General features: G+C 44.8%; 1 protein-coding gene across 1 annotated transcript; it reads left to right on the top strand.

Moving 5' to 3' along the window:
- Positions 1 to 5,878: 5,878 nt before the first annotated feature.
- Positions 5,879 to 23,146, top strand: LOC308587215 (armadillo repeat-containing protein 12-like). The gene is made up of 6 exons (XM_081194607.1): positions 5,879 to 6,084; positions 7,582 to 7,739; positions 9,205 to 9,339; positions 13,189 to 13,362; positions 14,376 to 14,447; positions 22,353 to 23,146. Exons 1-6 carry the CDS (start codon positions 5,943 to 5,945, stop codon positions 22,992 to 22,994), a joined length of 1,323 nt encoding a protein of 440 aa, XP_081050733.1. The 5' UTR covers positions 5,879 to 5,942; the 3' UTR covers positions 22,995 to 23,146.
- Positions 23,147 to 23,410: the final 264 nt, after the last annotated feature.

Below are 23,410 nucleotides of genomic sequence, written 5' to 3'. Positions count from 1 at the left end.
AGGAGGATGTGAAGCAGAGTCAGAAGGGGACGTGACTGGCTGAGGAGGAGGTATGGCCTCTGGAGAACACCACAGGTCAGATAGAGAGGCTGGGGACTGCATTTGACTCTCCAGGTCTGAGCTTCTCCACCCCTATTGTAGACAATGCTGAACTAGGTGGACCAGGGTCTGGCTCAGTATAAGGCAGCTTCAGGTGATCGATCCACCTGTGGGAAGAGTGAGTACATGTGCAGAGAGCAGTTTCAGAAGCAACCCCAGGAGGCTTTGCTGACAAACCGCTGTTCATTAGCTGTTTAGAGCTGTTTGCAGATGCCTACATTTCTACAGTTCCCAGCACCCTTAACAAACTATAGTTCCCAGGATTCTTTGGGGGAAGCCATGACAGCCAAAATGGCACAAGAATGCTTTAAATATATGAAATGCAGATAAAGAAAAATATTGAGTTAGATCCAGACTTAAGTTAGTTGAAATCAAGTGGTGTTAATTTAAGTCATGACTAACTTATTCCATTGGTTTCAAGGGGACCTGTGTTCAGCTTACTTGCTCCAACCTAATGGACCCTTAAAAAAAAAGTATTGCCTGATTAATCTGGGATGCCTCTTTAGCCAATTAAAATAGGTTTTTAATTGATCAACCCAACAAATTAACTCATTAACACACCCTCAACCTGATGCCCTCCAGATGTTGGGAGTTGTAATCCAAAACACCTGGAGGGCATCAGGTTGGAGAAGACTGTATCAAAGATTACAGCCCTGCTGTTAATGACTGTCCATATTGGGGTATCTTATCATGCATCTCTCTGTAGTCATAAGCACAATTTCATAGGCATTCTGTTCTGGTTATCGTCAAGTGTGGAGTATCTCTTGAAGAGCTATGCGGGGCCTGTGAAATCTAGTGGAGATTTCAACATGTAGCAGAGGGTGCATTTTGCCGAACATACTTTCAAGTGTGAGCACGCACACACACGCACACACACACACACACACACACTAGAGCAGGGGTCCTAGTGCAGCACCTGTGAGTTCAGGGGCACCTTGAGGTTTTCCTTTCATGCCCATGAAACCTCTGAGCTCCCACACAGGCTGCCCCCTTGGCCAGAAGGTGGTGAAGGTGGCTACCTTTATGCCCTTTTCAAAAGTTGAGAGAGCTGAAGGTGGAAGTTTGAAAAGGGACACTCTTTCCAACTTCCTCTTTCAGCTCTATGTGCTTTCCAAGACTCAGATCAATTCTACTGGAACTGACTTTAACCCAAGTCCCTTGGAGAAGCAAAATGTGTCTGCATGTATGCTTCTGTCTGTCTACATTAGGGGACAGTTGTAATCAGAGGGGATGATACCCATAGTCACTTGAAAACAGTGTAAGAAAATGTAAATCCATTAATTAGGTGTACTGTAATCTATTTATAATCTCTGAACAAATTACATGGAGATTTAGTATAAAATGAGAATGGAAAATACGCATTGTAATTATATATGCGCTTTTATTATTGTTTTTTCTCTCCTTCAGTTTTTCTTTTCTTTTTAATATTATATGTTATATATTCTGTATTTGTATAGTATAGGAAAGAATAAAATTGAAGGGGAGAAAAAAGGAAGAACGAAAACTCATATGTGCCCATGAGCCTAAGAAGGTTGACAAGCACTGTGCTAGACTGTCTGTGTACCCTGCTGTACAGAGGGCAGGTCATCCTCTGTTGAAAGTCCTGCCCAAGTTCAGTTTAGAGAAAAGACCCATAGGAAGAGAGAACGGGGCCTTGAAGTTGTTCATCCACAGATAGCTCCCCCGCGGCAGACTGAGCAGCAGGCAACATCCAGGTCACCCGGCCACAGTCTTCCCTTCTATGGTGAGATGTATGGTATTTTTACTTGAATTACAGTAATTATTTCTAAATTTGCAGCTGTACCTATAAATTAGCATATGCAAACCAGTGTGGTCCCCCTAACACACAAACACACAAACACCTGACAAGAACCTTGGCAATGGAGGCATAAAGAAAGGGGTAGAAATGAAAGAATGCATATCATTCTGCCACTAGACAACCTTTGATCAAAGGTTACAACAGATTTCAAGGCATGGCAGAGAACAATAAGGAAGACTATCATTTTACATGAAGGTCTGCAATGGTAACATGATGACAGGTACATTAAAATAGAAAAAGCATCTAATGTGTGGATCTGGCTACGTGCAAGCAGAATTTTATGGGCAGATGCTATTTTTATCCCCAGTAAGATGTTTGGGGTCAGGAAGGGTCCAGTTGCAGAGGTCACAGAGTTGTGTTTGTTGGCAAGGTCCGAATCACTCTGCTCCTTAGCTCCAACACAATTCCCTGCAAAGCAGGTAATCATGACTAAGGTCTTGTGCATACATGCAGTTGCTCTTGAGGTCCACTTCACATGGTGTGGAAAACGCTTTGGCCTGGAAGGAAGTGGGAGCCCCGGTGTGTGGACTGTCAGATTTCCTACAGCTTTTGAGGATGGCTTCCCATGTAAATAGTTTCCATCACAGGCGTGTTTTGGCAAGACCATTCTAAAAACATTGAGCAAAACGGGGGGGGGGGGGATTAAATGAGTCTGCTTCTGAGAAAGCTTCAAAATATGTGGGTCTTTCCTGCTGATAGTCTCAAAGTGTGGTTCCCAAGCTTTCAGTCAGGTCAGAAGGCCTGCATATTAGAAACTGAGTCTTGCAGTGTCAGCAAATATAATTTGTAAATGGTTAGATACATGTCTATTTCATTGCCAAGAACAGTTTCTGGGAAACTAAGTGCACAACATAACTTGAGAATGAGATGACTATTCTGTAAATGAGATCTGCAACAAAATAGTGCAGTGTGAAATGCTGCTGTCCAAGATGCTAGCTGCTCCACTGCTCCCCTTCTTTATTTTTTCATCCCCGCCCCAACAGCCAGGCTGCGTACACATGACATCTTGTTCTAGAATCAGTGGAGGCTTGGTTTTTTCCTATGTAAATCTGCACACCATCTAGATCTTCTCCTTCTTCTTTTTGCCCCTGAAAAGTACTTCTTGAGAATCTGGTTTCGTTCCAAATATAAAAGCTCATTATAGATTGATTTGGCATTACTCTGCACTGTGCCCATTTGAAAACAGATGTAGGCAGTTCTGGCAATCGGGGGTGTATCTACACCTGCCCAAGGATGCTGAGGGCATATACCAGGATCAGAATCACTGCTTCCTTCTCCATTCACCTGGGGCATGTACAGGGAGGAAAAGGTGTGGATGACCTAATCAAGGGGAAAGTTTTCAAACATTTATCAAACAACCACACCCACCCTTGTGGACAGCAGGATCTAATCAATCTGGATTGACAGCAGCATGATGAGGACAAGCACGAACTATTCCAGAATGAGAAAAGCTACTTTTTGTGCTGAACATAAGAAAGAGAGCAAATCATTCTATTTTATTTTGGCAGATTGTGTTACCCCATATATTCCCACTTGACTGCTTCAATATGCAGAACTGACTATGTTACAGGTGCCACATAATATTCATCCCACACTTCTCAGAAATCATTTTTTTTGGGGGGGGGCATCACCTACACTTTGGAACTCACTGCCTATTGACATCAGGCAGACACCTTTGCTGTCTTATTTAAACACCTGCTTAAAACAATGTCGTTTAGGCAAGCATATCAAGACATGTTAAAGTTACCTGTGTTTTATCACTTTTTAGCAACCGTTGATTTTAATTATCTTTGAATGTTTTAAAATACCCATATTTTAATCGAGAACTTGAAGGTTTTATTTTATATTCTCTTAAACCGCTGAGAGGTTTTCTGGCAATCAAGAGGTATAGACCTTTTGTTAAATGAATAAACTAGTCTCCTCTTTTATTCCATTCTGTTCTAAGTTCTGTGTTTCCGTTCTCATAGAAGGAGACTCTCCACCACCACCTGCCCCGCTGACGTGGTCTTGGGGTTCTTGCTTTCTACTTCCTTTTGAGCTTTGAGGTTCAGAGCTTGCCAACCAGAGGGGCAACTCGTGAAATAAACAGCGGATCTAAAATAACAAAAAGGAAGTGGTTTTAACGTGTGTGCAGTAATTTCTCATCCTTTCCTGCCCATTGCCAGTAGCAGATGTGAGGTTAGATGGGCAGTTGCTCTGCTCCAATTGACTTGATGGCATAGTTTTACAAAGTCAGAGAGGTAGAAGAAAAGCTACAGGGATGGTTATTTGAGGTGGAAAGGGAGCAAAAGAAGATTTTGTGAGTGGGAGGCTACAGCCTTTGCTACAGCCTGCTGAAGAGGCAGTAGGTGGAGAGTTGCCATATCAGTGTGGGGTTTCTCTTAGGAACAGAAGTCCTGAATGCATTTGCAGCTGATCCTTGTATGTACCGAGGTTTCAAGCCATGCTAGTCCACTGTACATCTACAGAGCTGTGAAGAATGACCCTAAATCCAGTGCAGACTGCACAACCCCTGCGCACTTGGCTTCCCACAGTGAATGCAAGGGGAATGCTACAGCCTCCAGCAAAACAAAAGTAACACTCACTGTGCAGAGAAATGTCTAGAGAATACTTGAATAAAGAAGAAAGGAAGCAAGACGAGTTTGGAACCTGAGTAACATTCTTCACCCACAACATCTCCTTTCTGACTCACCAGGATACAGCATATAGAAGTGTTACATTCTTCAGTCTGGTCTCTGGGGAGCCCCGGGCCATCTCAAGGGTTTTGCTGCCCTCTTCTGGGGCCTGCCAGTGGTTCTTCAAGGAGCAAGGCTGATGCCTCCTTCCAAGATCCCTGACCCAAGCACTCCCTATGCCTGTAAAACTGCTTCCAAGCAATAGGCTGGCTGTGAGTCCTAGGTTGCAGAGGATAGTCCTCTGTTTGTTGAGGTCAAGTCTGGTTTACAGATCAGGAACCATGAGAAGGGAAAGCAGAGGCCTTGTAGTTGCCCACTGAGGTGACTGAGCAAGCCCACAGCTCACCTAGTCACCGTCTTGGTGAGGTGCACTCTATTTTTATTTAAATAATATTAATTCTTTCTAAATTTGCAAATCTGGACCGTCTCTTTGTCCTTTTTGAGGAGAGGCATTTCTTCTCTCGCTGGCAATATGTAAGTGGCCACCCGACTGAGTAAGTTTGTTCTGCACAAGCGTATTTTTGATGCAGTGCATATTTTATTTCTGGGAAAGCATGGCAAGTTCATGCATATTCTCTAGCATGTGGCCTCCAGAAAGTTGCATATGAGGAAATGTGGCCCCCAGGCTGACTTCTGCTCTAGGTAGTTGTTAGAAGGAGATAGATGGATGAACCCAAGGAGGACCGACAAAACAGATGTGCCCTTTCCAGGCTTCTCTGTTGCCTTTTCAGAGTATAAAAAGGGGTGTTTTTTCTTCTTAAATTAGGACCCATATTGCCTGGAACCAAGTCAATGTGTTTGTCTCTGTAGCTCACTATTATCTATTCTGACTAGCAGTTGTCCTCCAGGGTCTCAAGCAGAAGTCTTTGACTTGCCACCTCAGGGATGGGGAACCTGTGGCCCTCCAGATGTGGTTGGATTCCAGCTCCCATCAGCTCTAGCAAACATGGCCAATGGTTAGGGATGATGGGAGTTGTAATCCAATAACAGATGAAAGGCACCAAGTTCTTTGTAGTAGCTGATTCTTCTAAGATGAAATACTAGGGATTAAATTGGGGAATTTTGGCACGCAAAGCACTTGCTCTTCCACAGAACTATAATTCCTTCCTGTATTTTACTGTTTGAGATTACATTGAGAAGTAGTCTGTCAACTTCTCACATTGTTTTGATAACATCAGCAAGCGGGGATGGAGGACTCAGAAGTCTTACCTCTCATATCCTGTGATGTTGATGTGCCACAGTTGTTATGGTGGACTCAGGTGACATCACAAACCATGTAATGAGCAGTCAAGTTGTGTTGTGTTGGTGGGTTGCTGGTGGCCAGAATTCCCTAGTAAGCTCAAGGCAGGATGAAGAAATACTACGATCTGGTAACTAAAAAAAATGTGTTAACTGCAGCTACAGGAGCTACAGCCATCTATCTGGTGTCCAAGACTCTCCTATCAATGTTCAGAAGTCCCCCCTACAACCCGGATCAAATGAATTTTGCCAGTGAGTCATATGGGATATAGGGAGATGATGACGCATTCTCATGCCGCATGTTTGTTGTTGTTGTTTGTTGTTGTTCCAGAAGGGTCATGGCCATATAGCACATCATCCATCCATCCAGCACATTCATTCTGTTTATGAGATACCTGATAAAACAAATTATCTATTTGCCATGCAGATTAAAAAAAAGAAGAGAATAAAACATAATGATAAAACCATACTAAAATAAAACAGCAATAAGTTTAAGAGAGATCCAGGTGGAATCTACACACACATTTAAAAAAAGCTGTGAAAATGCTTTTTTAAAAAAGGTTTTGAACAATAAATTGAATTTGGCATAGCTTACTGTTGCCATCTAGTGTCACAATTGTATATTGCACTTCACAACACATTTAAAATGTTTTATTTGCAGCTGTATAGCTGAGTCCCCAGTGTAAAAAAAAAAAAAAAAGTATTCAGCACAGTAAAATACGATATACAACACCTAACTAAAACAACCATCACATATCTACATTAGAACCATCAATTGGATACCTGAGGTTTAAAACTAAATCTTATAAGCCCAGGTCTGGGAGAGGAAAATATTAACCAGACACCAAAGAGACAGCAATGTGGGCACCAGCCATGCTTCCCTAGGGAGAACATATCCTAGGCCCCAGGGAGAGCATTCTAGTGTCTGGGGACGCTACCACTAGTGGCCACCCTCCAAGCTTCAGATTGAAAGGGCACACAGAGAAACCTTAGGGTTTGGGTTTGGGCAGGTAAATACAGACGGTACTGAAGTCCCAACCCGTCATTGTCCAGGAACTAATCATACATTTCCTTCATCGTTGACTCTTCACTCCAGTTGTTGTGTGGTTAATGATGGCACATTTTTGTCTTTCTGTAACTCTGTTTCCTGACAGGTAATCATGTTAGTGTGCTGCAGAAGGGGGTAGAAGAAGAAAAAATGTGGCCCCTCAAACTAATAAGCCTACCATGGCATAGGTTTCAATAGTGCACTGCAGTCCACTACTTCAGATTCATGAAGTGTTTCCCCAAAGTGACACTGGCACTGGCACCCATACATATCTAGGTTTCTTCAGAACAGCTGCTTGAGGCATCACACATGAGCTTTGTGAATCAGCCTGCTCTATGCAGATTGCAGGAGGGACTGGTAGTATCGGCACAGGGAACCCCCATGCCAACTGGATAATCCAATGCCCCTTGAGATGTTGCTGGACTCCCAACTCCTAGCAACTCCAGCCAGAATGGCTAATGGTTGGGGATGATGATGGTGGTGGTGATTTATCAATTTTTTATAATAATGGTTGGGGATGATGGAGTTTGCAGTCTCAGACATCTGGAGGGCCACAGGTTCCCCAGCCATGCTTTATGAGGTATTGAAATGTCCACAGAAGCTTCCTGTCACTTCTGTTGCACTGATGCAGAAATGCAGGAAGTTCTGGATCAAAAATGTCCGTAAGTTGTCCTAATTCACCTCTGGATTATTGCTTCTAGATCTAGCCGTTGAGTATTATCCAGCTCCATCTGCAAGAGCAAATGTTCCTGGAGAGCTCAGGAGACTCCTGCTGTCTCTCAGCCCAAACCTAGATGACAACTCCAAGAGGACAACGCTTCATACCATCACTCAGTGTATCTATCTGAAGGAATCAGAGGTGAAAGTCAAAACTTGCAGGGCACAGATGCAACATGCAATATCAAGCCTGATTAGTGCAGTTGGCTCCTGTTCAGCATTACCATATTCCTCTAGTGATCAGTGTGGCTTCGTCCCCAGTATCTTTCAAGCCAAACATTCTCACTGGTGTGGATTTAAGGTGCCGCCTTGCACTGAGAAAAACTAGGCAGGAGTTTTTCAGCAGAAGCTGAAAGCTGCATACAAGACACAGATTGTGAAGGCTGGGAATGTATAGCTGAACTGGCCCTACTTGAGAGTATCAGTCTCTGGTTGGGGAGGTATTTTAGAGTTAATCCCCCCGACTGTTTGATGCTTGCTCTGCTATGGAAATCCTATTTGGTCCAGCATGGCTTTGTAGATTCAGAAAGCCTGCAGGTAGGCTGACAGGGCTCCCCATTTGGCGAGGTCCCACCCCTAATATTAGTTAATATGTATTTTGTGGTTTTTGTTTGTTTGTTTTTTAAAAATCAACAGCAAGGTAGCTTGAGCCTTGCAAGAGCAAATGCAGTTTCCCCATTGTGGACTATGAAACACTACTGAGCCCACTATGCCTATGGAACCCTTGGCCAGCAAGAGGAGCTCTGTGCATGTGTGGAGCTCAAACTAGGCAGCTGATTGGGTGCATTTTAAAAAAACAACACCCCCCTATTTCTGCTTCAGTGCACCTTAAGTGCATTATTTTTAATGAATCAAAACTGGATGAGATTCTCCAAAACATAATGCTGGCCCCAAAAGGCACATTGTCACCTTAATACATATTTAACTCCAGGTACATAGGGAATAGCTACCCATAGCAAAATAGGAATATTCCTGGGACCAATGGGAAACCAGAGTATAACTTCTGAGCACATAAGAGTCCTTTGCAGTGACCACTTGTTCCTTCTACCTTTCTCTAGGAAAGTTACATGCTAAGCACCAGTGTGCACATTATAGCTCCAATGACACTCCAGGAGTAGATAATAGCAACTGAGGGGGGAGCACTTAAACCTTTTCTCCCCCTGCCACTGACCTGCTTCAAATTGCCCTCCCCACTGGCATTTCTCCATGTCTAGTTTCAAATTTATGCTTGCCAATGCATTGGTGTTGCTAGTCAGAGGTATCTGACCATGATTAAATCCCATGTCCCAGTGGAATAGCTGTTCTTTCCATTTTGAATCTTAAGAGAGCATAGGCTGCTTCAGAAAGTGGGCTGGGCTGGTAAACACTTGGGTTAAGCCATAAGTGCCACAAAATCTGAAATCCCATTGTGAAATCTAGCCCTGGGTTAAGTGCTGATGAAAATTCATCCCATCTCTTGCCAGTTACACCACCACCTAGACTGAACTGTCAGGTTCAGCATCTTGGCAACAAGGTGTTGTGTGAAGATGAAATGCGCGGAGCACTCTAATTCAGGTGGCCTCAATTCAGGCATATTCCCATCTGATAATCTGCTTCTTGCTTTCTAGGCAAATGCTTGCACCAATGATGACATTAGATTGGTGGCATTATTCCTGGATGACGGAGACAAAGCCGTCAAAACAGAGGCACTACATGCCCTCAAAGCTTTCACTGTCGTCTGGAGGTTCAAAATCAAAATCCAGGTAACCACTTAGGGAAACTGTGCTAAAAAAAACCTCTAGTGCATCTGAAGTTCTTACCCTAGATCATTTCTAGAAGGCTTCATCTATTAACATTGCAGGAAAACAGCTTTTAAGGTTTTCTCAACTGTTGTGCCCTCCATATGCCTTTCTTCCTCAGCATACTTTTAATATTAATTTGGTCTGTTTCATTTCTGCTGCTGATTTTATGTTGATTGTTCATATGTTTTGCCTATTTTTATTTTACTGTTTTAAAATTATTTTTGTAAGCTGCCTTTCAGATTTTTAATAATAATAATTTTTCTTTATACCCCGCCCTCCCCAGCCAAGGCCGGGCTCAGGGTGGCTAACAAGCAATAATAAAAACAAGTTGAATGATTACAACTTAAAAACAAAATTAAAATACAACATTAAAATATTGAAACATTAAAATATTAAAATGTAGCCTCATCGCAGGAGGAGAAAGGAAAAGAAAAAAGAAAGAGAGGGAGGGAATCAAATTTTAAGGGAAACACCTATAAGAAATAAAATAAACAAAGACTGGGAGCAAGAAGGTTCGGTGCCCTGCCTCTCTGTAAGGCAGAAACATAAGAATATAAGAATAGTCCTGCTGGCTCAGGAAACGGACCCATCTGGTCCAGCACCCTGTTCTTACAGGGGCCGATCAGATGCCTGTGGCAAACCCTCAAGCAGGAACTGAGCACAAGAACTGTAATGGGTATGAGTTACTCGTGTGTAAACTGGTGCCTTTCTCGGTTAATTTGCCTTGTTAAACCTTTCTGACTGCGCAGCCCCTTCTCATCGTGGCTGCCTCAGTCACTGGCAGAATCCGTCAGTGGGCGTTTCTTGAACCTCTTCCAGCATAAAAGTTGTTTGACACCCAGTCTCCTCCTCCTCTCACTGCGCGGGAGTCTTCTGCGCAGGGAAGGCGTGGGTGGCGGTGGACCTGGGCTCTCCTCGCTGATGTCCAGTGAAGAGTCCTGGAGCCCTCTCTCCAATTCCCCCGTCTGTCCCCCCCTTTATCCCTGGTGTTGCGCTGATTGCCTTCCCCCTCTACTGAGCTGTTTCTCCCCCTGCTGCTGGGTCCTTTGCCAGCATCATCTGGGAGCCTCCCCTTCGCCTCTCCCTCCGATGTCAGTTCCCTGACAAGAACTCTCCCCTTTTTTGGTTTCCAGCAACTGGTATTCATAAGTATTCCAGCAACTGGTATTCATAAGTATTACTGCCTCCCAACGTGGAGGCAGTGCCTAGCTCTCACGGCTACTAGCCATTGAGATAACCTTATCCTCTGCAGATTTGTCCAGTCCTCTTCGAAAGGCAATTAAGTTGGTGGCTGCCACTTCCTCCAATGGCAAAATAGCTTTGCCTTTGCATGGAAGGGGCTTACTGTATATATTAGGATAACGGCACAGGGAAAGGGTTAAACCCTCCACCCCCAGCACTGCAACCCCAGTCAAAATCTTAACACCCTCCACAGCTGCTTTTTACATAAAAAAAGAGGGTTCCTGTTCAAACTCTCCCTTATCATGTTTCATTTGAAGTTGCCTGCAGGAAGTACATGAAATTAGTCAATTCCGCCTCAGCCCCCAATGGGAGAAAGACCATAGCTCAGCAGCAGAGCACCCACCTTGCAGGCAGAAGGTCCCAGGTTCAATCCCGGGGGACCCAAAGTCAGACTGGAAGACACTCCCTGTCTGAAACACTGGAGAGCTGTTGCCTAATCAGTGTAGACAGTATTAAGCTAGATGGGCCAGTGGGTCTGACTCAGTATAAAGCAGCTTTCTTGTATTCCCTATCGGTGGTGGACTTTGGGCTTTACAATCTCAGTGGGGCCTTGTGCAACACCAAAATTTGGCACCCACCCATTGTTCGTCATTGTTGCAGCGCCTCCTGCAGGCGAACTGGTTGTGCTCCCCTAATCCGCCTCTGTCCCTATGTTTGCATGGAACTTTGGATTGTAGCAGCTGACATGATGTTAGGCTGCACAAACAACTGTGCTCGCTTTCTGCTTCCGTGAACCCAATGACTGGCTGGTATGCAATTTAGTTTTTACTCAGAATAAACTTGTTGAAATGAACGGACTTTGTCATGCTCATATTAGTGAGTAAAACTTAGCTGAATCCCACCCATGATTTTTAGTGAATCAAAACTGGATTAGTCTCACCAATGTTTGGCATCTTGAGCCCCAACGGAGCACTCTTTTTGTCCCGTGCATGTTAGAGCTACGAGGGCACTTAAAAAAAGAGCAATTCCAACCATCACCACCAGAGGACACCTTAGCCACTGAACATAAGACCCTGCTTTGTGTTTTGTCCTTGTTTTCATTCACATTTTAAAATTTTGTTTTGAATGGGCAGAGTCCTTGCAACGGGCTGAGGTTGTTCTCAGCTGCAGCCAGAATAGAAACCTGAATTCTGGGCCAGGGGAAGCCAAAGGCTTTGTTCAAAACAAATTATAGGGGTTTGGAGCATTTTGACTTCCTTTACGTAATCCGTTCTGCCTTGAGTGTTTAATTTCTTGCAGAATGTGAAACATTTCGCAACGACTAGGCTGGCAGAGCGTGAGGAAGGAAGGGAATGAAAGCGGGTGGAGTGAAACATTAACCGTGGTAGACCATAATGACTGGAAACTAAAGTTGCAATGCTAGACGCACTAACTTGGGAGTAAGCCCCCTAAATGCAGTGGACCTTACTTCCGGGTAGACATACATAGGTTGCTTGGGACCTGGTAATCCCCACTCAGCCGGGAAGCTCCCTGGGTGACCTTGGGCCAGACCCTATCTCTCAGCTTCACCAACCTCGCAGGGCTGTTGTGAGGATAAACTGAAAGGGGAGAACCTATGGCTCCTCAGAGGAAAGGGGGAATAGAAATGTACTCAAAATAAAACAAAAGTAAATAAATGCATAAAAATACATCATTAATTTTATTTAGTTCAATTCCCCCCCCCCAAGACTCACAAAGCATCTCTGCCACTACCTACAACATTTGCACCAAAATGTGCCTGATAATCAAGAAGTGAGGAGCTCTTGAGGCTCACATCTCCCAGAAGGCAACACCCCTTGACCTCGAATACTAAAAATATAGGACGAGCTGTGATGACCGATGATTCAGTTGGTTAGAGCATGATGCTGATAATGCCAAGGTAGTAGGTTCGATCCCGGTAAGGGGTAGCTGCATATTCCTGCATTGCAGGGGGTCAGGAGAGCCAGTGTGGTGTAGTGGTTAAGAGCGGTAGTCTCGTAATCTGGGGAACCGGGTTCGCTTCCCCGCTCCTCCACATGCAGCTGCTGGGTGAACTTGGGCCAGTCACACTTCTTTGAAGTCTCTCAGCCCCACTCACCTCACAGAGTGTTTGTTGTGGGGGAGGAAGGGAGAGGAGAATGTTAGCCGCTTTGAGACTCCTTAAAGGGAGTGAAAGGCGGGATATCAAATCCAAACTCTTCTTCTTCCTCTTCTTCTTCCAACTATGATTCTACGATAATCATACCCAAAGCAAATACATGCTTTGGGTATTCTCAGTCACTCTTTATTCTGCTCCTTCTCATGATTCTGAGCAGAAGCTGAAAAACAGGTACAGGGGGTGAGGTCTGCTCGGGATGATACCCTGATATGATATTCATCATAGCCATAAAAGGACTATTTACATTTCACCCTGGATTGCTAGTAGGCAGTGGTGCCTCTAGAAGCCCTCTCAACAGAATGAGCCGGAGGCCTGAAATGCTGCGGCAAAGACTTATCACCTTTTGAAGCACTCGTTGCCATCTGTGGGGTGGGGGCCTAACTGCCTGCAATACTGCTGAAGGGCAGAGTGCGAGTCTTTAAAATAAAACGCTGGTCTGTTTTCTGATGCAGGAATACGTTCCCAAGATTGTTGAGCTGGTGACTGGCTCCTGGGACCCCACCCTTCAGGTTGCAGGGTTGAGGCTGCTGAACGGGTTGAATATTCCAGACAACACCCACACTCTCCTGAGAGGGATGCTGCCGAACTTCCTGGAAATCCTTCTCATGGCAAACACTATGGCCAAGGTACAAAAAATCACAGGCAGGTACCTTCTCTTCCTCCTCCGGTACAGCGTTAGCCTGGAGCTGGGAAGTAGTACAACTTCATGCTCTAGTAGTTCCTAGAAGGAAACACTGATGACTAATATTTCACCTTTTTGCTAAATGAATCTTTTATTTATTACATGTGGGGTTCTGCAACAAAATGTTGCAGCCTAGAGTGCTCCTGCTTGGAGTTCCAGTCACTACATTCCATTTCAGTCTCCCTGCACTCTGGTTCCCCTCACCCACAGGCAGTCTGTTTGTTCTATTGAGTATGTTCAGTCCCCACTGGGAGTTTTGTGGGCCCCTCCCCTCAGGATGTTTTTCTGTGTATTATTTTTGTATTTCTGCAAACTATGGGGACTTCTGCCACACACACCCAAGACTGCTGATACCTCCCTCTTGCTCCTGAATGGTTCTTTATTGGCCACATACCGGTAATTGATGGCACTCACAGCCTGAACATCAGAAGTAGAATGAGAAACAGGATCTATACCCTGACCTTTGATCAAATTATCAGTGTGGCTTTGGAGAGCAGTTGCCAGCTCAAGTAGAAAGCACTGGATAAACCAATGGTCTGGTTCAGTCTATAAAGTAACTTTGCACATTCATATTTTTGTCTGAAATATTTCAGTATGCTCTCTCTAGGGTTTGTGTTACCCGAGTCCTCCAGTAAGTCCAGGCTACCTGATCATCCAAGGAGGGAAAGATCAATCTATTCTCAACTCAACTTACAGCCTCAGTTTTTATTCTTGCTCAGAAACCCAAATCTGTTGAAGAACATGATGTAGCCTGGAAGGTTGCTCCCTTCAGCTGAAAGGAGCAAATGTCATCTTCCTTGCTCAGCGTGGCTCATCTCTTTGCTGCAGTTTGCCCCCAACCCCACTGCCCAACTAGAAAGCATTAATATTTTTTATTATAATTACTACTTTGCTTGCAAAGGGGGTCTAGTACCCACCAGTGTCCACACACCCTGACATTCTCACTTGTTTGTTCAGGTGCAGGTTCTCAAGCTTCTTAGCACGCTGGCCCAGAAAGAAGACCTACTGTACGACATCATGAATTGTCGGGTAAGGACTGCCCTTGTGCCTGCCAGCATGAGAAAGTTTTGTATTGGGGTGGGGGATAAAGAATATCAGAAGGACAGAGGTTGGGAAAGGTCAGTGTTTTTTTCTAGAAAAAGAGGCACCGGAATGCACCATGAACACCTCTTTTGTTCTCTTAGAATGGCAATGGTGCCCACCTGAGAGGCGCCAGAACTGAGATCTGGAGAGTTCTGGCTGAAAAAAGCCCTGGGATAGCTGCTCTAGTTATAGGAATTTATCCAGACATAGGCATAAGAATACATGTTGCCCAGGGACTGCAACTAGGGAATCAATGCTGGCTCAGTTGAAGCCACTTTGCATTCCAATGTACAAGAGTCAGCATCTGAATAGGAGCCAGAATCACATCCTTTGAAGGCAAACACCCTAGCCCACCCAATTCCTGCTCTGCCTGGAAGCAGCCACACCCTTTCATTGTTGCATATTGATATTAGAAATGTCAATCTTCTAATAGGCATTAGGTAATTCATTTTCTCAGAACAGGATTATTTGCTCCTTGTACAATGGGCGGGGCCCATGTGAGTCTGACTTTATGGCCACCAGACCTTTTGCATGCTCCAAACAATCTGGCTGCCGTACGAGACCCCTTTGACATTATTCATTATTCATTATTCAGTTTATCCAGGGACTCTGGTGTGTGCTGAGCATGCACATACACAAATTCCCATGGTGGAGAAATAGGCCACATCTTCTTCTTTTAAATCCTTAGCCTCTCATAGGGAGACTTAGCTGAGAGGTTTAAGAAGTGCTGGAAAGCTGAAAGCATGGCTCCTCTGGCCTAAGTAGGAAACAGGACATGGCAGGAGTTCCTGGAAGCTCCGGCTAGGCTCATTTAGCCTGCCCAGGTGACTGAAGGATACAGCTGCAGCACACAGCAGATGGCAGCTCTGTCAGCAGAGTGGTCTCTTATGCATTAACCAAAAGGAGGAAACGTATCACCAATGAAAGAGAACAAGATAACAGGTTTTGCATAAATTTGGCAAATACTAATGTATATGTATAGGTGCAAATTTTAAAATGGTTACAGTAATTTAAATGGAAACACAATACATGTCACCATAGCGGGGAAGACTGAACTTGGTGAACTGTGCTCATGCTCAGTCTGTGGTCCATGTGCTAACAATTCAAGGGAACTTCCTGCTCTCCCATCATACGGTTCTTTGTCTTTAAACTAGACTTGGATTGGATAGCCCTTTAACTAGAGGCTTGTCCTCTGTAGAGTAGAACATATGATCACGCATCCCCTAAATTAGGGTCCAACTCTGGAGCAGAAACCCAGGTGGTCTTGGAACCAAGTTCAGGCTTTTAGTCTGGTGGCTCACTCTTTTACCATCACTCACACCTGCCCTCACTGGCACGAAGGTTTCTCTGTTGCCACAGGAGTGTAGGGAGCTGCACCATGCTCAGGACTCTGTGTTCTGGTGCATGTACAAATATCAGAACCTCTTGGTGGACAAAGGAAATAATGGCATCCTGCTGGTTGCAGCTGCTCCATTTCCTACACGCCCCCAGTGACAGAGGTTGAGAGTGAGGGTTACTATTGTCATTAACTACTTATTCACAGATCCACATGCATGGATCAGGGCCCTGTATACCATCCACCCCCATCGTTCAGCCTGGACACTGAGGTCCAGCACTAAGAGCCTTCTGGAGGTTCGCTCACGGTGAGATGTGAGGTTGCAGGGAACCAGGCAGAGGGCCTTCTCAGTGGTGGTGCCCACCCTGTGGAACGCCCTCCCATCAGATGTCGAGGAAATAAACAACTATCTGACTTTTAGAAGACATCTGAAGGCAGCCCTGTATTGGGAAGTTTATAATGTTTTACATTTTATTATGTTTTTATATGTGCTGGAAGCTGCCCAGAGTGGCTGCGCAATCGTTAAAGAAATTGGAGTTCTTGTTGAAACTGCACTGAAAAGGATATATCAAGAACTCTGGCCAAAAGTTTCAATATAAGGAATAATTCCTACTCAAGAGTTGAAAAGAAAAACGTGTATATTCTGCTAAGAATAACAGTTTGAAGCTAGTAGTAAATTAAACACACTGTGTAAATATGATAGTTTTAAAGTAATGGTAAGTTTGGATACAACGTTTAAGTACAGAAATAATGAGTTTCAAATACACAGTGATATAGTACAAAGGTACATGAAATACCAGTGCACAACAATTGTTTTATACAAGTCTCAATAGCAGTCAAAAAGAGTCCATATTGTATAAAATCAGAATAAAGAATAAAGGATCAAATGGGGCCAAAAAGGAGTATCCGGAGTGTGAATCAGATGTACGACTCAGTAGTGGTGACCAGGACAGGGCCCTGTTTCGGAGTACACGCCTTCTTCAGCTCGGTTTTTTGACGACTATAAATGTGTTGGAAGTCTGTATCATTTAATTCTTTTATGCTTCTTTTTCGACATGCGTCTTAGATAATTGCATCCAAGTTTTCTTGCCTTTCTCTGTGTGTGAGAAAACGCACAAACGCAAGAAAACTTGGATGCAATTATCTAAGACGCATGTCGAAAAAGAAACATAAAAGAATTAAATGATACAGACTTCCAACACATTTATAGTCATAGAATCATAGAATCATAGAGTTGGAAGAGACCACAAGGGCCATCGAGTCCAACCCCCTGCCAAGCGGGAAACACCATCAGAGCACTCCTGACATATGGTTGTCAAGCCTCTGCTTAAAGACCTCCAAAGTAGGAGACTCCACCACACTCCTTGGCAGCAAATTCCACTGTCGAACAGCTCTTACTGTCAGGAAGTTCTTCCTAATGTTTAGGTGGAATCTTCTTTCTTGTAGTTTGGATCCATTGCTCCGTGTCCGCTTCTCTGGAGCAGCAGAAAACAACCTTTCTCCCTCCTCTATGTGACATCCTTTTATATATTTGAACATGGCTATCATATCACCCCTTAACCTCCTCTTCTCCAGGCTAAACATGCCCAGCTCCCTTAGCCATTCCTCATAAGGCATCGTTTCCAGGCCTTTGACCATTTTGGTTGCCCTCCTCTGGACACGTTCCAGTTTGTCAGTGTTCTTCTTGAATTGTGGTGCCCAGAACTGGACACAGTACTCCAGGTGAGGTCTGACCAGAGCAGAATACAGTGGCACTATTACTGCCCTTGATCTAGATGCTATACTCCTATTGATGAGGCCCAGAATTGCACTGGCTTTTTTAGCTGCCGCGTCACACTGTTGGCTCATGTCAAGTTTGTGGTCAACCAAGACTCCTAGATCCTTTTCACATGTACTGCTCTCAAGCCAGGTGTCACCCATCTTGTATTTGTGCCTCTCATTTTTTTTGCCCAAGTGCAATACTTTACATTTCTCCCTGTTAAAATTCATCTTGTTTGTTTTTGCCCAGTTCTCTAATCTGTCAAGGTCGTTTTGAAGTGTGATCCTGTCCTCTGGGGTATTAGCCACCCCTCCCAGTTTGGTGTCATCTGCAAATTTGATCAGGATGCCCTTGAGTCCATCATCCAAGTCGTTGATAAAGATGTTGAATAAGACCGGGCCCAAGACAGAACCCTGTGGCACCCCACTAGTCACTCTTCTCCAGGATGAAGAGGAACCATTGATGAGCACCCTTTGGGTTCGGTCAGTCAGCCAGTTACAAATCCACTGAGTGGTAGCATAGCCAAGACCGCATTTTACCAGCTTCTTTACAAGAATATCATGGGGCACCTTGTCAAATGCCTTGCTGAAATCAAGGTAGGCTACATCCACTGCGTTCCCTTCATCTACCAGGCTTGTAATTCTGTCAAAAAACGAGATCAGGTTAGTCTGACATGACTTATTTTTCAGAAATCCATGCTGACTATTGGTGATCACAGCATTCCTTTCTAGGTGCTCACAGACTGTTTGCTTAATGATCTGCTCCAGAATCTTCCCTGCTATTGATGTCAGACTGACTGGGCGGTAATTATTTGGGTCCTCTCTTTTCCCCTTTTTGAAAATAGGGACAACATTTGCCCTCCTCCAGTCTGCCGGGACTTCGCCTGTTCTCTAGGAATTCTCAAAGATGACTGCCAGTGGTTCTGAGATCACACCTGCCAGTTCTTTTAATACTCTTGGATGCAGTTCATCTGGCCCTGGAGACTTGAATACATCTAGACTAGCCAAATATTCTTGTACTATCTCCTTAGTTATTCTGGGCTGTGTTTGCTTTGCTGAATCATTTGCTCCAAATTCTTCAGGTCGGGCATTGTTTTCTTTATCGGAGAAGACTGAGGCAAAGAAGGCATTGAGGAGTTCAGCCCTTTCTGTGTCCCCTGTTTGCATTTCACCATCTTCTCCTCTGAGTGACCCCACTGTTTCTTTGTTCTTCCTTTTGCTACGAACATACCCATAAAAGCCTTTTTTGTTGCTTTTAACCTCTCTAGCAAGCCTGAGTTCATTCTGTGCTTTAGCTTTTCTGACTTTGTGTCTACACGTGCTGGCTATTTGTTTGAATTCCTCTTTGGTGGTTTCCCCCCTTTTCCATTTTTTGTACACATCCTTTTTTAATCTTAATTCAGTTAAAAGTTCTTTAGATAGCCACCCTGGCTTCTTTAGGCACCTTCCATGTTTCCGTCTCATTGGTATTGCCTGATGTTGTGCTTTTACTATCTCCCTCTTAACAAACTCCCAGCCATCATGAACTCCCTTTCCTTTTAGTATTGCTGTCCATGGGATCTCACCCAGCACTTCCCTAAGTTTTATGAAGTCGGCTTTCTTAAAGTCAAGAAATTGAGTCCTAGTATGCTTGGCTGCTCCTTTCCGCTGTATAGTAAACTTCAGAAGAGCATGATCACTCGCGCCTAATGATCCTTCCACATCTACCCCACTAACCAGGTCATCAACATTGGTTAGGACCAGATCTAAAATGGCTGTTCCTCTTGTTGCTTCTCCCACTTTCTGGACAATGAAGTTGTCTGCAAGGCCAGTGAGGAATCTGTTTGACCTTATGCTCTTGGCTGAGTTTGACGTCCAACAAATATCCGGGTAATTGAAGTCCCCCATTACTACTATCTCACTTCCTTTTGCATGCTTGGCCATCTGTTCCAGGAAGGCATCATCTATGTCCTCCGTTTGGCTTGGGGATCTATAGTAAACTCCCACAATGAGGTCTCTGTTATTCTTCTCTCCCTTAATTTTGACCCAAATGCTCTCACTTTGGCTTTGAGGTTCTAAATCTTGGATCTCTTCACAGGTATACACATCCCTGACATATAACGCCACTCCTCCTCCTTTCTTGTCTGGTCTGTTTCTCTGAAATAAATTGTATCCCCCCATTATTACATTCCAATCGTGGGACTTATCCCACCAGGTTTCAGTGATGCCTATTATGTCATATTTAGTTTGCTGTACCAAGAGCTCAAGCTCATCTTGTTTATTTCCCATGCTTTGCGCATTAGTGTACAGACATTGAAGTCCATTAATCATTCCCCCGTGTCTCTTATTTAAGGATTTTTTCCTCCCACCACTAGGTCCGCGTGCTGTTTGCTCCATTTGGTCTATGACATTGGGATGATCAACTTCATCAATTGATAGACTCCTACCTTCAGGAGCACTGTCTCCCTCCCCCCCATTAGTCAGTTTAAAGCCCTCCTGATGAGGTTTCTGAGATTTTTGGCAAAAACATTTCTCCCAACCGTTGTGAGGTGCAGCCCATCACTTGCCAGAAGTCCATCTTCAAGAAACTGCAGTCCGTGATCTAAGAATCCAAACCGTTCCTGTTTACACCATTTGCGAAGCCAGCTGTTCACTTCCACTATTTTCCCCTCTCTCCCTGGGCCACATCGTTCAACTGGGAGGACAGACGAGATGACAATTTGTGCATTTAGTTGCTTCAATTTCTTGCCGAGAGCCTCGTAGTCTCTTTTGATCTTCTGGAGGCTATTGCTTGCAGTGTCATTGGTTCCCACATGAACCAAGAGGAAGGGGTATTTGTCAGTGGGTTTTATGATTCCTTGCAGTCGTTCAGTTACATCTTGGATCTTAGCCCCGGGGAGACAGCACACTTCCCGAGACATCTTGTCAGGCCCACAGATCACTGCTTCTGTTCCCCTCAGTAGGGAATCCCCTATCACCACTACACGCCTCCTCTTGGGTTTGGTCGGGGTTCTTCCGTGAGCTGTCCGTTCCAAGGTCGCCTGCACATTCCCTGAGGACTGACTTTGCTGCTCGTCTTCATATACCTGATCGACTGTAATGAGGGAGAGATCCTCAAATGGAGTCTGCTCTTCGTCTTCCATGCTAGGGGAGAGGACCTCAAAGCGATTGTGTATTTCTAAACAATCAGAGTGAACCCTGGGCCTCCTACTTCTTTGAGTCACGTTTCTCCATATATCTGGCTCCTGTGTTGGTGAACTATCCTCCTTCTCAGGGGAGTCCCCTGTCTCCTCCTTGGTGGGGACGGTGTGCTCTGTTGCTTCCAAGAAGAGCTCCAGCTCTCTAATTCTTTGGAGCGTAGCTACACGTTCCTCCAGTTGCTGGACTTTGTCTTTTAAAAGGGCAATCAACATGCAATTGCTGCAGGTAAAGCTGCCTGCAACCTTTGGCAAGATGGCAAACATTGCGCAGGAATCGCAGGCGACTGCAGCTGTTCCCTCCCCTTCCATCTTGAGATCGTGTCGTTGGGGGTGGCTACAGAGGTCCTCCATCATAAAAAGCTTGAAGACTGGACAAATAACTTCCCCCACAAAAAAAACACCTAGGTCTCCCCCAACAAACGTTTGAGACTAGCTCCCCTAAATCTAAAAGATGGGTATAACTGCGCGTGCAGCTAGGCGCGCGCTGCTGCCCTGCAAACTCTGATAAGCTCCTCCCACAGCTAATCCCCTGCCTCAAGAGAAACCCTGCCCCCTCTGACCTTTACGCAGGGAAAACAGCTAATCAGCCACAAAGAAACACACACACACGAAAACCCTTTTTGCTCCTTCTTCAACTGCTGCCCTGCAAACTCTGATAAGCTCCTCCCACAGCTAATCCCCTGCCTCAAGAGAAACCCTGCCCCCTCTGACCTTTACACAGGGAAAACAGCTAATCAGCCACAAAGAAACACACACACACAAGAAAACCCTTTTTGCTCCTTCTTCAACTGCTGCCCTGAAAACTCTGATAAGCTCCTCCCACAGCTAATCCCCTGCCTCAAGAGAAACCCTGCCCCCTCTGACCTTTACACAGGGAAAACAGCTAATCAGCCACAAAGAAACACACACACACACGCACACACACACACACACACACACACACAAGAAAACCCTTTTTGCTCCTTCTTCAACTGCTGCCCTGCAAACTCTGTCGTCAAAAAACCGAGCTGAAGAAGGCGTGTACTCCGAAACAGGGCCCTGTCCTGGTCACCACTACTGAGTCGTACATCTGATTCACACTCCGGATACTCCTTTTTGGCCCCATTTGATCCTTTATTCTTTATTCTGATTTTATACAATATGGACTCTTTTTGACTGCTATTGAGACTTGTATAAAACAATTGTTGTGCACTGGTATTTCATGTACCTTTGTACTATATCACTGTGTATTTGAAACTCATTATTTCTGTACTTAAACGTTGTATCCAAACTTACCATTACTTTAAAACTATCATATTTACACAGTGTGTTTAATTTACTACTAGCTTCAAACTGTTATTCTTAGCAGAATATACACGTTTTTCTTTTCAACTCTTGAGTAGGAATTATTCCTTATATTGAAACTTTTGGCCAGAGTTCTTGATATATCCTTTTCAGTGCAGAGTGGCTGTGCAACACAGCCAGATGGGCGGGGTGTAAATAATAAAATTATTATCATCATTATCATGGGGATGAGGAGGAATGAGGGGAAGGAAGATGAGACATTGACTAAAGCCACTTGTGGTGTTTCTCCCCAAGACACCCGCTGAGTTCCTGAGCCTCTTCCAACCATCCCTGCCAGGGAACCTGCTCTATGAGATGTTAGTCTTTGTGGAGCGCCTCAGCGAAGGGCGCCTGTCCCCGCAGTACCAGTCGATGCAGTGGCAGTACAGCGACAACTCCCTTCACGAAACCATCTTTGGCAACAACTCCCGCCTCTCCGACCGCCTGCTTGCTCTCATCATCCACCCAGAGGAGGAGGTGCAGGCTCAGGCCTGCAAGGTCATTCTCAGCCTCCGGCTCAACAGGGAAGAGAGCAAGGTGGTCAGTGCCCTCCCCTTTGGGGCCAACATCAGTGTCCACCCCCTGGAATCAACGAGGATTAGCCAAGTCTCCAACCCCTCTGACCTGAGCAGCCACACTCTCGGTCCCAACAACGTCTCCTCTGAGCCCACCGGCACCAACGTCTCCTTTGACAGCACCCATGACAACAGCGGGCGTAGCTTCCACACCCTCCAAGGCACTGATGAGACTGGACACAGCTTCTATCCCCTTCCAAGAGCTGACCACAGCTTCTACCCCCTTGAGACTGTCAGCAGCCACATTATTCAGGACCAAAGAGTCAACAGCTTCAATATTCCTCCAGCTTGCTATTCGGGTGAGGGTGACAACAGTGTTTAAAGGGCCCATTTCTAGACGAAAGAGCGAATGATAAAAGAGTTGGAGAAGAGATGACATCACCATTTGTCTCTCCCTATGTAAGGGAAAGGTCTGGGCATGTAAGCATTCAGGATCCTACCTTCTACCTAACAAAGCTTCTATGTACATTAGAATCTGGAGTGTACTGATCATTTGCTCATTACCATCAGTGTATGGTCTGTTGAACTTTGCTGCTCCAGTTCAAGGTTCAGAGTGCTCAGAAAACCAGGTCCATCCAAATGTCTACCAGCCTGCACTCATGGTGGTCTCTGAAGGGGTGTCTCTAGAGTTAGGTTAGAAACATTAAGACCGTGCCAAAAGAATTGGGAAAGTTGCATGGAGAGAAAGATCTGGTGTGTTACTGAGAAACCAGTAGTTGGTCAGTAGCTTTTATTGTT

The sequence above is a fragment of the Podarcis bocagei genome (assembly GCF_964188305.1).
Source record: "Podarcis bocagei genome assembly, chromosome: 5".
NCBI classification, from domain to species: domain Eukaryota; kingdom Metazoa; phylum Chordata; class Lepidosauria; order Squamata; family Lacertidae; genus Podarcis; species Podarcis bocagei.
Note: the sequence above shows the minus strand (reverse complement) of the source record. Positions and strands in the feature narration are given on the sequence as shown.